This window comes from Schistocerca gregaria, chromosome 4 (assembly GCF_023897955.1).
Source record: "Schistocerca gregaria isolate iqSchGreg1 chromosome 4, iqSchGreg1.2, whole genome shotgun sequence".
Taxonomy (NCBI): Eukaryota; Metazoa; Arthropoda; class Insecta; order Orthoptera; family Acrididae; genus Schistocerca; species Schistocerca gregaria.
The window spans coordinates 89,953,792-89,970,248 of NC_064923.1; the positions used below are offsets into that span (position 1 = coordinate 89,953,792).

The 16,457-nt window shown below is 42.3% G+C and overlaps 1 protein-coding gene across 15 annotated transcripts in view; it reads left to right on the plus strand.

Annotated features, from left to right (window-relative positions):
* The window catches only part of LOC126266656 (adipokinetic hormone/corazonin-related peptide receptor variant I-like), a 1,027,110-nt gene that overhangs the window by 869,446 nt on the left and 141,207 nt on the right, over window positions 1-16,457 (plus strand). For all 15 annotated transcript variants that reach the window (XM_049971065.1, XM_049971057.1, XM_049971056.1 and 12 more), the window contains one exon: window positions 10,397-10,502. In XM_049971065.1, the coding sequence (XP_049827022.1) occupies window positions 10,397-10,502 (106 nt within the window). The remainder of the gene's footprint in view (window positions 1-10,396; window positions 10,503-16,457) is intronic.

The following is a 16,457-nucleotide window of genomic DNA, read 5'->3' on the forward strand; positions in this document are numbered from 1 at the left end:
TACATTACGAATAAACAAATCAGTCCTTTGATTCTGATGCTAGTCTACGTTGAAAGTAGTGTGATTATCGGCTATTTTTGTAGTAACCTAAGTGCTATTGCTTTTTATACCCAAATAAAATGACTAAGCGTAATACTAACTTTAAGAAACGCAAATTTCCGGCTTCCATATATGCGAGACCTGCGTTTTCTTCTGAAATACATGAAAACACGTGTGCTAGCAGTGAAGGAAACCACGACAATGTTTTTGAAGTGACCACGCCCCGTAGTGCATCGAAAAGGAAAGTAACTGTAGAAACGGATGGCAGTGGTAAAAGGAATGATATTATGGACAACGTCGTTTTTGATCTGCATATTTTTGCACAAGTTCTTTCTGAAACTGTCTCTTGCTGTCTTTGTGGTGGTGACAATTAACGGCCAAAGTAATTCATGAATTACAGGAATATTATGGGAAGGCCATTAGATATAACTGTGACAATTTGGAGAAGATGAAAAGAGCTGTTTGGAGCACGTTCTTTCACCAAATATCAGCCGATGAAAAGCCATGTCACGCTTTGTGTCCACCTCCACGAAACACATAATGTAAATATAGGCTGAATTTTCTGGCACCCTGCATGAATTTACACATAACCATTCTCTTCCTTTGACAGTAATGGAGGCAGTAAAACCTATTTATAGAGATTTGGAAAATCCTGGGATACTAAAGAGATGTTTACATGGAAAAATCCAGAATGTGAATGAGTCCTTCAATAATGTTGTGTGGTGCCGTGTTCCTAAAAATGTATCTGTTGGCCTTATGACTAAAGTTAGCATAAAGTTAGCGTTGTCTGTTGCTGTAATAACATTTAATGGTGGGAATTATGACAGACTTAAGGTTCTGGAGAAGTCAGTGGTAAGATTTGGATAGAACACAGTTAAAGGACTGCGGGAACTAGATGAGCTTCGTGTACGTGAAGCAGAGTTAGCTGCTCAGCAAATGGCAAAAGAAGCACAAAAGAAAAGGAGGAGGCGAGCACTGGGCTGTTGTAACACGGAAGAAGACACGGACAGTGGGCCAGGGCAATTCTAGTGCATAAAATACGCAGAAGTGCAAGTCTGTATAAGAATTTGTATTAAAAAATTTTTAGACCTCAATATCTCTGAACTACGGTTTTTGCAATAAATAACCCGTTTCCTAAAAAAGTGCCGATGGTAGAGACATAAAATTTTCGCAGCGTGAGAAGTGTGAGATTCAACACATATGGAACTAGAATGATTAAAATATCCAGAGTTGTTTTGTTTTTACGTTCATTTATTTACAAAATTCTGTCAAAAATTGTGTGTTTGAAAAAAAAAGATAACATGTCCTGCAATACAATTTTAGTAATAATTCTAGTTAATTATATCTAGAAAGGTGCATTCAATAATTATGAAAAATTGTAAGTTTGTGTCTTAAAAATTTTCCAAGACAATGGGTCACAAAATTCGATAATTTAACATTGGTGGCATAGGACATACAATGTCCCCTTAAGCGCTGGACTAGTTCATTCGTTTGTTCGGAAGGGGAGGCCAACACCCGCTTTCGTTCGGTCGGCGACACGCACACCTTGCAATCTATCTCAAACGATTTTACAGAAACCATTCTGTAAAAAATTTGATTTTTGCGTTACGTATGGCTTTATATGCCATTCTCGTGATAACGTGCCCATCTTGTCGCTAATGATTATAGATATTGCGTTATATTTGCACTGAAATTCGTTATACTTGCACTGAAATTCTAAATAGTTTGCAAGGAAACAGGAGTCGCTTTGATTTTGCGTTTGGTGCATATTAAATAACATGCTGCTGCATATGACATTAGCTAACATACTGAATTTTTCTTAACACTTGGGTGGAGATGTCTATCTTTCACCAGTCTTGGAAAAATTTATCCGACGTAGCACCGTGATTTGCGATCAAGCCCTCCAGCGATAAACCCAGAATGAAATATCCACAACATGCATCACATTTCTTAAGCGGTTTGAGATATCGAAATGAGATTTTTGCAAATGAAAGCACACAAAGAGTAATTTTTCCTTATGGTTATTATGCGAAACCTTATTATCTGCCGTATTGTTTCAGTAACTACAGAATTTTTCGATAAATGAATGTATATTTTAAGGGGCATCAGCAGCTTGTGAAACGAGGTACCGTGTGACTTTTGAAACAACCTAAGTGAAGACAATACACCTTTATTTTTGTACCAAGGATGTGCCTTTTAGTAATCTATGACCTTACCTTTTTTTAATAAAATTAGTAATCACTGTTTCAGAATACTCTCCCGATTACATCTGCACAGAATCTTAGTGAGGTGACATTGTGTATACTCCTCAGCATTTTGACGAAAGAGGCAAATTTTTACATGGCTGCTTTAGAAATGTAGGTTTTACTCAAAATTAGCCACTCGTGACGTTGCTCTGTTGAGTTACTAATGGTTAACGAGCCATGTGAAAATAATTTTTTTTGTTGCATTTTCAACGAAATTCTTTTTGGATGCTAACCAAAACAGTGATGAAGTAGATCTTTTTGAATGGACACCATGCAAGTGTGGGCGTGTAGATGTTCCACTTGATATACAGAAGAAACCGGAGTGTAGGCTTGCTGTGAATGGCATTTCCCCTCCTGGGCTCGGCATTTTCCGTACAGCGCCTGCCCACATACCTTACCACCTCCGATATCCCCACGTGCGCTCTGCCGACTGCGCATCTACCGGCCACATTATTGTGCGTGCACTACATACGACTCCAAGACGACTGATGGAATTACTCATTTGCACATGCCACCTAGCGGAAACGTCAGGAACTTACAGCGTTAGACGGGAATAAAACTTGAAGATATACTACATTCAGTGCTGTAACAATCATTTCTCAAAGTTATTTACGCTTTTCACAATTAAATGTTACTTTTGCATAACCAATGTATAAGCACTCTGTATGTCGTACATTTTAAGCATTAACAATGCTCTGTCATTGCTACATATGAGAGTATGCCCATGTACAGAAGGTGCTTTCTAACTGTGACGAATCTGTATAATGTGCTGTATTTAATGCACCATAGTGACAACATGGCATGAAGTACGAACTCATAATGGAAGATATTTTACAACAAAAATTCTTTGGAGATATCTAAATTGAGTTTCCATTCCGGTATTTTTAACGTCAAACAAAAAAAATTTTCTCAATTATTTTTTTCGTAAATGACGATGGGAGACATACAGGGTGCGTCAAAAAAATGTATGCACACTTTGAAGCGTCATAGAAAATTTATTTCCGCTCTACAATGTCAAATTTCTGGAAATGGAAAGCTTGAAGTCCAATTGTAAAAATAAATTTACTTTGCAAATGTGATTAATGTTCAAGCTGGTGGCCTTCAGCATCAATACATTTCTGAGTACGAGTCACCACTGATTCCATACATCGTACCAAAGTGTCCAATGAGATTTCTGTGTGCACCGCATGAATCTTATTCCAAAGTGTGCCCAGGTTACGTTGTTTACGTTTGTACACCTCATCTTTTTACTGTGCCCCATAAGAAGAAATCCAGCGGCATGAGGTCTGGAGAGCGTACAGGAAACTCGATTGGTCCCCTGCCTCCTATCCACTGGCCTGGCACATTGTGATCCAGGTATGCTCGTACGTCCCTATCATAGTGTGGCGGGGCGCCATCTTGTTGGAAATAAAACTCATCATTACCGTGTAGTGCACGAATGGCAGGGAATATGGAGTCAGCAAGCATTGTTAGGTACGTTTCTACAGGAACAGTACCTTCTAAGCGGTAAGGCCCCATGAGTCCCCTTGCAGACAAACCACACCACACATTTACACCAGGCAAATTCACAGCCTTTTCAACTGTAATGTGAGGATTATCTTCAGCCCAGTACACACAATTGTGCCTATTGACAATTCCATCGAGTCTGAGTTGTGCTTCATCCGACCAAATTATGCTACCCGTAAATCCCGGTTCACGTCTCACCATCTCCTGAACCCATTCACAAAATTCTAACCTTCGATCTGGATCGTCGTCACTTAGCTGTTGCACCAGCCTTGGAACGTACACACAGAACTTGCCTTTCTTCAGAATGCGCAGCACACTACTAGCACTTCCATCACTAACACGTGAGGCTTGCCTTGAAGATTTTTGAGGCGAATGCTGAAACAGTTCCAAGACCGCAGTTGTGTAATCATCACACGTAGCTGTACAAGGTCGCCCTGATCGACCTTTATGCACATCACAGACTGTTCCATGAATTTCTAATTTGTCTCGTAGACGTGTAATTGTTAACCTTGAAGATGGTTCTGTACCATACTCACTTCTCCACTGTCTTCGAACCGCAGTTACATTCTCAAACTTCCAGTACCACTTAATTATCTGCTTCCGCACTTCAAAGCTCAAACGCACGTCCGCCATGTTGCGGTCACTTCCTTGGCACTGCTGTCACCTGTTGAAGGACCATAACATTACTTTCGCACAGATATTTAACCTTGTAGAACGGGAAATAAATTGTCTATGACAGTTTAAAGTGTGTATACATTTTTTGACGCACCCTGTATATCATGTAACTGAGGAGAAAAAAGACATGGGATAGTGATATGCACATGTACAGATGGCGGTAGTATCGCGAACACAAAGTACAAAAGGGCAGTGCATTGGCATAGCTGTCATTTGTGCTTAAATGATTCGTGTTTAAGTTTCCGTCGTGATCATGGCCGCACGGCTGGAATTAACAGACACTGAAAGCGAAACGGTAGGTGGAACCAGACGCTTGGGATATTCCACAGTGTTAAGAGTGTGCAGAGAACGCCAAATATCAAGCATTACCTCTCACCACGAACAACGCAGTGACCGACGGCGCTCACTTAGCGACCGGGAGCAGCGGAGTTTGTGTAGTCATTGCTAATGGACAAGCAACGATGAGTGAAATAACCGCAGAAATCAATGTATGACGTACGACGAACGTATCTGTTAGCCCAGTTAGGCCAAATCTGCTGTTAATGGGCAATGGCAGTAAACGATAGACGCGAGTGCCTTCGCTAATAGCGCGGCATCGCCTGCGGCGTCTCTACTAGGCTGGTGGCGCCATATCGGTTGGATCCTAGACGACTCGAAAACAGTGGCCTGGTCAGAAGAGTCCATAATTCGGTTGGTAAGACCTGATGGTAGAGATCCAGTGTGGCGTTGACCCCATTACGTCATCGACCCAAGCCGTCAACAAGGGACTGTGCAAGCTGGTCGTGGCTCCATAATGCTATCAAGTGGTACAGCAAATCCTCTTGAAATATCATGGTAAAAACTCATCATAAGCTGACTGAAGCACCCTCACTCCCAGGTGCAATATTATTGTGTTGCCGGGATATAGGTGCTATGTCCTTGCATCCTTTCACAATTTGTTGTGACCAAGTTGATGGTCTGCAGGAAAAAACATAAACTTTCTGAACTACAAAAAATTACTACATAATGAAAGTTAGCATTCATTTTGAGGTTTCTGGAGACGCCATGGTACCTGTGCCGGTTTGTGTCACAATAGATACATCTGCATTTATCGGCAGGTTTATAGTAGAAGTGACAAAAGAAGACCCTTTTTTTTATAGTTACAGTGGACTTGGTGCAGCTGCTTGCTGTATCTATCTCAACCAAATGCGTAATACGATTTTACCTTGAAGCTGAGACAGGAAATTAATCTTTAAAGCTACATTCTTATTTTTATAACAGAATATCTGAAACTTACAGATAATACTTCATAAAAGTGATATGGCACCAACTGTGCCAGTCTATTCATGGACAATCTAAATGAATCCTTCCTGACCACGCTGAACCCCAAACCCCTCACTTTGTTAAGTTTCATTGGTGACATTTGTGATCTGGCTCGAGGATGAGGACACCCTACCCACATCCCTCCAGAACCTCAACTCCTTCTTCCCCATTTGCTTCACCTGCTCCTCGTCAATCCAATGAGCCACCTTCCTTGATCTTGATCTCTACCTCAAAGATAGCTGCATCAGCACCTTCATATCAAACCTACCAACCATCAGCAATACCTCCAGTTCAAGAGCTGGCACCCATTCCATACTGAGGAATCCCTTCCATACAGCTTTGCCATCTGTAGTGATGAGCAGTCCCTTTCTGATTATACCAAGGATCTCCCCGAGATCTTCACAGATCATAATTACCCTCCGAATCTTGTACAAGAACAGATCTCCCATGTCTTATCTCTCCAGTCACCCACAAAGTCCCAAACTCCCACCGGCTGGCCACAAAGCAGCAAGCTGGTTGTGGTTCCATAATGGTGTGGGCTGTGTTTACATGGAACTGACTAAGTCCTCTGGTGCAACTTAATCCATCGTTGCCTGGAAATGTTAATGTTAGGTTACTTGGAGACCACTTTCAGATATTCATGGAGTTCATTTTCCCATACAACGATAGGATATTTTGGATGATTGTGCGCCATGTCGTTGGGCCAGAATTGCTTGCGATTTGTTAGAAGAACATTTGGACAAATCGAGCAAAAGATTTCGCCACCAGATCGCCCGATATGAGGCCCATCGAACATTAATGGGACATAACCGGTAGGTCAGTTCGTGCACAAAATTCTGCACGAACAACCGCTTCACAATTATGGACGCTATAGAGCCGACATGGCTCAATATTTCAGCAGGGGCTTCCAACGACTTGTCGAGTCCATGCCACGTCGAGGTGCTGCAATGCGCCGGACAAAAGGGGATCCGACGCGAATTTAGGAGGGATCCCGTGACTTTCGTCACTTGAGTGTATGTGCATTATGTTACAGATCAGAAGATGACAGTTACACTGTCGAAACCGATTGTCAACAATAAAGACTAATGAACACGGTGGCGCACGAAATGTGTTACCATTTTGTTTTTGAAAATAAACTTTATTGTCAATACAATCTGAAAGGAACATATACTACAATGAAGAGCCGTCCATGGAGATTTGTAACTCAGGACATGCTCAATATGTCCACCATTTCGTTTCCTAGCTTCCTTAAAACGAACAATGAAGTTAGTGATTACCCTACGGCACATGTCTTCCGTAATTTCACTGCAAGCTCGAAGAATAAGTCTTCTGAGCTCCATTAAATCACGTGGACGCTTCGGGAAAATTTTTTCCTTTAGGTACCCCCAAAGAAAAAAGTCACATGGATTGAGGTCTGGACTATTGGGGGGCCAATTTTGTCCGTCATTGAAGCGACCTGGAAACCTAAGTGAAATGATCCGCATGTCGAAATGCTCGTGTTAAAACTCCAACACAGTGGTTGCAGTATGTGGCCTTGCTCCATCTTGTATGAACCACTGCGTGTTGACGGGCAAGGCAGTAACAAGTAGCTGTGGAATGAAGCTATTGCGAAGCATGCTCAAATAACGCTCGCTGTTCATAGTTTCTTCAAAGAAAAAGGGTCCAATAAGTCCGTGACTGGAAATCGCTGCCCATGCTGTAATCCTCGGAGCATAATGTTGTCGTTCATGAAGCACTTGTGGGTTTTCAGTGGCCAAAAAGCGTACATTTTGTTTGTTAACCACACCGTCTAAATGAAAATGCTCCTCGTCTGAAAACCAAACGTTGTTGAGAGTTTCTTCCCTATCCTCCGCGCACTGACCAAACAGTAGTCTCTGCTGCTGGTGTTCTTCAGTGAGCTTCTGTGCACAGATCATCTTGTATGGGTACATATGGAGGTCACTTTTAAGAATGTGTTGAGCGGAGCGTCTGGATATTACCAGTTGCGCTGCTGCCTTTCTACTCGATTTCCCGGGACTTCTCTGTACAGCAACTCGTACCGCTTCAATATTCTCCGGCGAACAAACAGGCTTAAACCGTACAAATTTATCGTACAATCTGTGGATTGTCTTCTTGCAAGGGACCCGTCGTGAGTTAAACTGTTGTCGAAAACGCCTCTGAGTCATAACAAGGTTTTTCGTTTCATGAAAAAGTAACACAATTGCCGATCGTTGCTGTGTCGTCAGTCTTCCATTGTCAGCCATTGCTGCTTACTAGTCTCCTAGCGACAGTATCGTGAATTACACGTCACAAGGAAAAAACATGCGAAGTTCAGAAGAACGCGAAATCCCGAAGATTGACTAAAATTTACAGACGCGCGAAATTTGGCACGGACTTCAATGCGAGATGCCTTTAATAGGTTCCAAAAACGAAACATTGTCTCGAAATTTGGTAGAAAATCAGAAGAAATTCTGGTCGTATGTTAAGTACACAAGCGGCAAGACGCAGTCAATACCTTCGCTGCGCAGTGCGGATGGTACTGTTACCGACGACTGTGCCGCTAAAGCGGAGTTATTGAATGCAGTTTTCCGAAATTCCTTCACCAGGGAAGACGAATGGAATATTCCAGAATTTAAAACGCGAACAGCTGCTAGCATGAGTTTCTTAGATGTAGTTACCTTAGGGGTTGCGAAGCAACTCAAATCGCTTGATACGGGCAAGTCTTCAGGTCCAGTTTGCATACCGATTAGGTTCCTTTCAGATTACGCTGATACAATAGCTCCCTAGTTAGCAATCATATACAACCGCTCGCTCACCGATAGATCTATACCTACAGATTGGAAAATTGCGCAGGTCACACCAGTGTTTAAGAAGGGTAGTAGGAGTAATCCATCGAAATACAGACCTATATCACCCGCATCTCGTAGTCGTGCTGTAGCGTTCTCGCTTTCCGCGCCCGGGTTCCCGGGTTCGAATCCCGGCGGGGTCAGGGATTTTCTCTGCCTCGTGATTGCTGGGTGTTGTGTGATGTCCTTAGGTTAGTTAGGTTTAAGTAGTTCTATGTTCTAGGGGACTGATGACCATAGATGTGGAGTCCCATAGTGCTCAGAGCCATTTGAACCATTTTTTTGAACAGACCTATATCATTGACGTCGGTTTGCAGTAGGGTTCTGGAGCATATACTGTATTCAAACATTATGAATCACCTCGAAGGGAACGATCTAATGTTACGAAATCAGCATAGTTTTAGAAAACATCGTTCTTGTGCAACACAGCTAGCTCTTTATTCGCACGAAGTAATGGCCGCTATCGACAGGGGATCTCAAGTTGATTCCGTATTTCTAGATTTCCGGAAAGCTTTTGACACCGTTCCTAACAAGCGACTTCTAATCAAGCTGCGGGCGTATGGGGCATCGTCTCAATTGTGCGACTGGATTCGTGATTTCCTGTCAGGAAGGTCGCAGTTCGTAGCAATACACGGCAAATCATCGAGTAAAACTGAAGTGATATCAGGTGTTCCCCAGAGAAGCGTCATGGGACCTCTGCTCTTTTTGATCTATATAAATGACCTGGGTGACAATCTGAGCAGTTCTCTTACGTTGTTCGCAGATGATGCTGTAATTTACCGTCTAGTAAGGTCACCCGAAGACCCGTATCAGTTGCAAAGCGATTTAGAAAAGATTGCTGTATGGTGTGGCAGGTGGCAGTTGACGCTAAATAACTAAAAGTGTGAGGTGATCCACATGAGTTCCAAAAGAAATCCGTTGGAATTCGATTACTCGATAAATAGTACAATTTTCAAGGCTATCAATTCAACTAAGTACCTGGGTGTAAAAATTACGAACAACTTCAGTTGGAAAGACCACATAGATAATATTATGGGGAAGGCGAGCCAAAGGTTGCGTTTCATTGGCAGGACACTTAGAAGATGCAACAAGTCCACTAAAGAGACATCTTACACTACACTTGTTCGTCCTCTGTTAGAATATTGCTGCGCGGTGTGTGATCCTTACCAGGTGGGATTGACGGAGGACATCGAAAGGGTGCAAAAAAGGGCAGCTCGTTTTGTATTATCACGTAATAGGGGAGAGAGTGTGGCAGATATGATACGCGAGTTGGGATGGAAGTCATTAAAGCAAAGACTTTTTCGTCGCGGCGAGATCTATTTACGAAATTTCAGTCACCAACTTTCTCTTCCGAATGCGAAAACATTTTGTTGAGCCCAACCTACATAGGTAGGAATGATCGTCAAAATAATGTAAGAGAAATCAGAACTGTAACAGAAAGTTTTAGGTGTTCGTTTTTCCCGCGCACTGTTCGGGAGTGGAATGGTAGGGAGATGGTATGATTGTGGTTCGATGAACCCTCTGCCAAGCACTTAAATGTCAATTGCAGAGTAATCATGTAGATGTAGATTTCGTAACTCATTTGTATTTCCAATCGCTGCTGGTGCTGCTGTAGTGGTCCCAGCGGGATATCTAATGTACAGCATAAATTGCAATAGAAACAATTGGTAACAGATTTCGTGCCACACCCTGTATGTGACCTTGGCTTTTGAAAAGTTCTTTCCCAGATGTGTAATGTATTGGACAGAGGTTATATGGGGGTCCTGCGTGACGCGCTGCTGTGACTGCGCGTGGTGTTCACAGGTACTTCGCGGTGCTGAAGCCGATGAAGCTGAGCGACGTGGCGCGCCGCGGCCGCTACCTGCTGGCCGCCGCCTGGATCATGTCGGTGCTCTGCAGCACGCCACAGGTCAGCCGACACTGCCTCGCCGCTGCTCCGTCATTTCCCTGTCTTTAGTCATTTATTTATTTCCAGAATGAGATTTTCACTCTGCAGCGGAGTGTGCGCTGATATGAAACTTCCTGGCAGATTAAAATTGTGTGCCGGACCGAGACTCGAACTCGTGACCTTTGCAAGAGCTCTACCAACTGAGCTACCCAAGCACGACACACGCCCCGTCCTCACAACTTTACTTCCGCCAGTACCTCGTCTCATACCTTCCAGGCTTTACAGAAGCTCTCTGGCGGAAGTAAAGCTGTGAGGACGGGGCGTCAGTCGTGCTTGGGTAGCTCAGTTGGTAGGGCCGGCCTGAATGGACAAGCGGTTCTAGACGCTACAGTCTGGAACCGCACGACCGCTACGGTCGCAGGTTCGAATCCTGCCTCGGGCATGGATGTGTGTGATATCCTTAGGTTGTGTTAGGTTTAAGTAGTTCTACGTTCTAAGGGACTGATGACCACAGCAGTTAAGTCCCATAGTGCTCAGAGCCATTTTAACTCAGTTGGTAGAGCTCTTGCCCGCGAAAGGCAAAGGTCCCGAGTACGAGTCTCGGTCCGGCACACAGTTTTATCCTGCCAGGAAGTTTCATTTACTGATTTACACGTCTAGTTACGTAGGACCAAACTGAGGAGCAAATCTCCAAGGTCATGGAACGCGTCGGTACATGAAATTACTACATAAAAGTAATAACAGATAAAAATAAAACGTTTATGAGCCCAAAAAAGTCATGCCATAAGTTTAAGCAAACGCAATCAACAATACAACATTCACCTTAATTTTTCAAGGAACTCCTCAACAGAACAGAAGGACTGAACAATGCGGAAGCTCTTCGGTCCGATTTGGAAGCGCAAGCAATGGCGCTAAGATTTTTTAATTCTGTTGGTAGATTGTTGAAAATGGCTGCAGCAGTATAGTGCACACCTTTCTGCACAAGAGTTAAGGAAGTCCGATTGTTTTCTGCCGAGTATTAACTCAGTGAAAGCTGCTTATTCTTCTGATTAAGCTACACTACTGGCCATTAAAATTGCTACACCAAGAAGAAATGCAGATGATAAACGAGTATTCATTAGACAAATATATTATACTACAACTGACATGTGATTACATTTTGACGCAATTTGGGTGCATAGATCCTGAGAAATTAGTACCCAAAACAACCACCTCTGGCCGTAATAACGGCCTTGATACACTTGGCCATTGACTCAAAGCTTGGATGGCGTGTACAGGTACAGCTGCCCATGCAGCTTCAACACCATACCACAGTTCATCAAGAGTAGTGACTAGAGTATTGTGACGAGCCAGTTTCTCGGCCACCATTGACCAGACTTTTCAATTGGTGAGAGATCTGGAGAATGTGCTAGCCAGGGCAGCAGTCGAATATTTTCTGTGTCCAGAAAGGCCCGTACAGGACTTGCAACATGCGGTCGTGAATTATCCTGCTGAAATGTAGGGTTTCGCAGGGATCGAATGAAGAGTAGAGCCAAGGGTCGTAACACATCTGAAATGTAACATCCACTGTTCAGAGTGCCGTCAGTGCGAACAAGAGGTGACCGAGACGTGTAACCAATGGCACCCCATACCAACACGCCAGGTGATACGCCAGATGACCATGAAGAATACACGCTTCCAATGTACGTTCACCGCGATGTCGACAAACACGGATGCGACCATCATGATGCTGTAAACAGAACCTGGATTCATCCGAAAAAATGACGTTTTGCCGTTCGTGCACCCTGGTTCGTCTTTAAGTACACCATCGCAGGCGCTCCTGTCTGTGATTTAGCGCCAAGGGTAACTGCAGCCATGGTCTCAGAGTTTATAGTCCATGCTGCTACAAACGTCGTCGAACTCGTGCAGATGGTTGTTTTCTTGCAAACGTCCCCATCTCTTGACTCAGAGATCGAGACGTGGCTGCACGATCCGTTACAGCCATGTGGATAAGATGCCTGTCATTTCGTCTGCTAGTGATACGAGGCCGTTGGGATCCAGCACGGTGTCCCGTATTACCCTCCTGAACCCACCGATTCCATATTCTGCTCAATGTCATTGGATATCGACCAACGCGCACAACAATGTCGCGATACGGTTAATCGCAATCGCGATAGGCTACAATCCGACCTTTATCAAAGTCGGAAACATGATGGTACGCATTTCTCCTCCTTACAAGAGGCATCACAACAACGTTTCACCAGGCATCGCCGGTCAGCTGCTGTTTGTGTATGAGAAATCGGTTGGAAAATTTCCTCATGTCAGCACGTTGTAGGTGTCGCCGCAGGCGCCAACCTTGTGTGAATGCTCTGTAAAGCTAATCATATGCATATTGCAGCATCTTCTTCCTGTCGCTTAAATTTCGCGTCTGTAGCACGTCATCTTCGTGGTGTAGCAATTTTAATGGCCAGTAGCGTACTACATAAAAGTAATAACAGATGAAAATGAAACGTTTATGAGCCCATAAAAGGTCAAGCCATAAGTTTAAGTAAAGGCAATCAACAATACAAGAATCAGCTTAATTTTTCAAGGAACTCCTCGTCAGAATAGAAGGAGTGACCCATGACGAAGCTCTTCAATTCCTATTTGGAAGCGCGTGGATTACTGCTGATATTTTTGAATTCAGTTGGTAGCTTGTTGAAAACGGCTGCAGCAGTATACTGCACACCTTTCTGCACAAGAGTTAAGGAAGTCCGATCCAAACACAGGATTGATATCTGCCGAGTATTAACTGATTGAAAGCTGCTTATTCTTGGGTTTAAGGTAATACTGTTAACAAGAAATGATAGTAAGGAATGTATCTATTGAGAGGCCGATGTCAAAATACCGAGACTAGTGAACAGGGGTCGACAAGAGGTTCGCGGACTTACACCCCTTATTGCTCGAGCCGCCCGTTTCTGAGCCAAAAATATCCTTGTAGAATGGAAAGAGTTACCGCGGCAGTTTACTCTCTATCTGAACAACTAGATATTTGAACTGTTCAGTTTCGCTAATCATATGCCCATTCTGTGAAATTAAAACGTCGGGTTTTGTTGAAATGTGTGTTAGAAATTGTAAAAACTGAGTCTTACTGTGATTTAGCGTTAGTTTATTTCCTACAAGCCATGAACTTATGTTATCAACTGCACTATTTGAAACAGGCCAATGTTGCACACAACATCCTTTACTACCAAGCAAACAGAAATATTTTATTGTTACCCGTAATACAAGAGTGCGCGTTTTTTATATATATAAGAAAGAGGAGTAGCCGCAACACTGATCTTTGAGACACTCACCATTTGACGGTACCCCACTCAGACTCCACATCATACCCATTCTCAACACTGTGAACAATACCTTTTGCTGTCTGTTGTTGAAGTAAGAGGTGAACCAATTGCGAACTGCTCTTCGTATTCCGTAATGGTCCAACGTCTAGAGCAATATTTTGTGATCATCACAATTAAAACAATTAGTTAAATCAAAAAATATGTCTAGCGTTGGAAACCTTTTGTTTAATCCATCCACTACATCAGAGAGAAAAGAGAATATAGCATTTTCAGTTGTTAAATGACTTTTAAAGTCGAACTGTACATTTTATAGCAAATTATGTGATATAAAATGATCAATTATCCTTATATGCACAGTCTTTTCAATAACATTAGCAAACATTGATGGCGTAGAAATGTGTAAAATTGTCTACATTATCCCTATCTCCCTTTTCATAAAGCGGCTTTAGTAATGAGTAATATAATAGTTCAGGAAACTGACCATTCTTAAAATAAAAATTACAAATATTGCTGAGTACAGGGCTAACAGCACTTTAATATTCTGCTAGGCCCTCCATCATACCCACGAGAGTGACATGTACCCGTGTCATACGATTATAGTTGGTTGGGACTAAAATTTACCCTCGATATGTTGGCGAAAATACTTGTTTAATTCCGGAGGTACGCATAAAATATCACCTGAAATTGTGCTAAACGCATTCTCTGAAAATTATTTCGAGCAGTTAGTTCATGAGCCCACGCGAATAGTAAACGGTTGTTAAAACACACTTGACCTCTTAGCAACAAATAATACTGAGTTATTAACGAGCATCAAAACGGATATAGGATTGTCCTATCGATATTGAATATTGTAACCCCCAAATGTTTCAAAAAACGAAAAATATACCTATTCAAAGAAGCAGTAAAAATTCACTTGTCGTCTACCTGAGAGACAATCTCCACTCCATCCAAATTAGTGATATAAGTGTAGACAAGATGTGGCTTGAATTCAGAGAAATAGTTTCCACATAAATTGAGGGATTTATACCAAATAAATTAACAAACGACGGAGCTGATCCTCCTTGGTACACAAAACGGGTCAGAACACTGTTACAGAAACAACGAAACAAACATGCCAAATTTTAACAGACGCAAAACCCCAAGATTGGCTATCTTTTACAGAAGCTCGAAATTCAGCGCGGACTTCAATACGAGATGCTTAAAACACTTTCCACAACGAAACTTTGTCTCTAAACCTGGCAGAAAATCCAAAGAGATTCTCGTCGTATGTTAAGTATGTTAGCGGCAAGAAACATTCAATGCCTTCTTTGCGCGATGGCAATGGAGGTACTATCGAAGACAGCACTGCCAAAGCGGAATTACTAAACACAGTCTTCAGAAATACTTTCACAAGAGAAGACGAAGTAAATATTCCAGAATTCGAATCAAGAACAGCTGCCAACATGAGTAACGTAGAAGTAAATACCCTCGGTGTAGTGAAGCAACTTAAATCACGTAATAAAAGCAAGTCTTCTGGTACAGACTGTGTACTAATTAGGTTCCTTTCGGAGTATGCTGATGCATTAGATCTGTATTTGACAACCATATACAACCGTTCGCTCGACGAAAGATCCGTGCCCAAAGACTGGAAAGTTGCACAGGCCACTCCAATATTCAAGAAAGCTAGTAAGAGTAATAAACTTAATTACAGGCCCATGTCATTAACGTTGATATGCAGCAGGATTCTAGTACACATATTGTGTTCGAACATCATGAATTACCTCGAAGAAAACGGTCTATTGAAACACTATCAACATGGGTTTAGCAAACATGGTTCTTGTGAAACACAACTAACTCTTTATTCGCATGAAGTGTTGAGTGCTATTGACAAGGGAGTTCAGATCGATTCCGTATTTCTGGATTTCCATAAGACTTTTGACACTGTACCACACAAGTGGCTTATAGTCAAATTGCGTGCTTATGGAATATCGTCTCAGTTATGTGACTGGCTTTCTAACTTCCTGTCAGAGGGGCCACAGTTCGTAGTAATTGACGTTAAGTCATCGAGTAAAACAAAGTGATTTCTGGCGTTCTCTAAGGTAGTATTATAGGCCCATTGCTGTTCCTTATCTACATAAACGATTTTGGAGACAATCTGAGCGGACGTCTTAGATTGTTTGCAGATGACGCTGTCGTTTATCGAATAATAAAGTCATCAGAAGATCAAAACAATCTTCAAAAAGATTTAGAAAAGATATCTGAATGGGGCGAAAAGTGGCAGTTGACCCTAAATAACGAAAAGTGTGAGGTCATCCACATGAGTGCTAAAAGAAACTCGCTAAACTTCGGTTACACGAAAAATCAGTCTAATCTAAAAGCCGTAAATTCAACTTAATACCTAGGTATTACAATTACGAACAACTTAAATTGGAAGGAACACACAGAAAATGTTGTGGGGAAAGATAACCAGAGACTACGTTTTATTGGCAGTACACTTAGAAAATGTAACAGACCTACTAAGGAGACTGCCTACACTATGCTTGTCCGTCCTCTTTTAGAATACTGCTGCGCGGTGTTGGATCCTTACCGGATAGGACAGACGGAGTTCATCGAAAAAGTTCAAAGAAAGGCAGCACGTTTTCTATTATCGCGAAATATGGGAGAGAGTATCACAGAAATGTTAGAGGATATG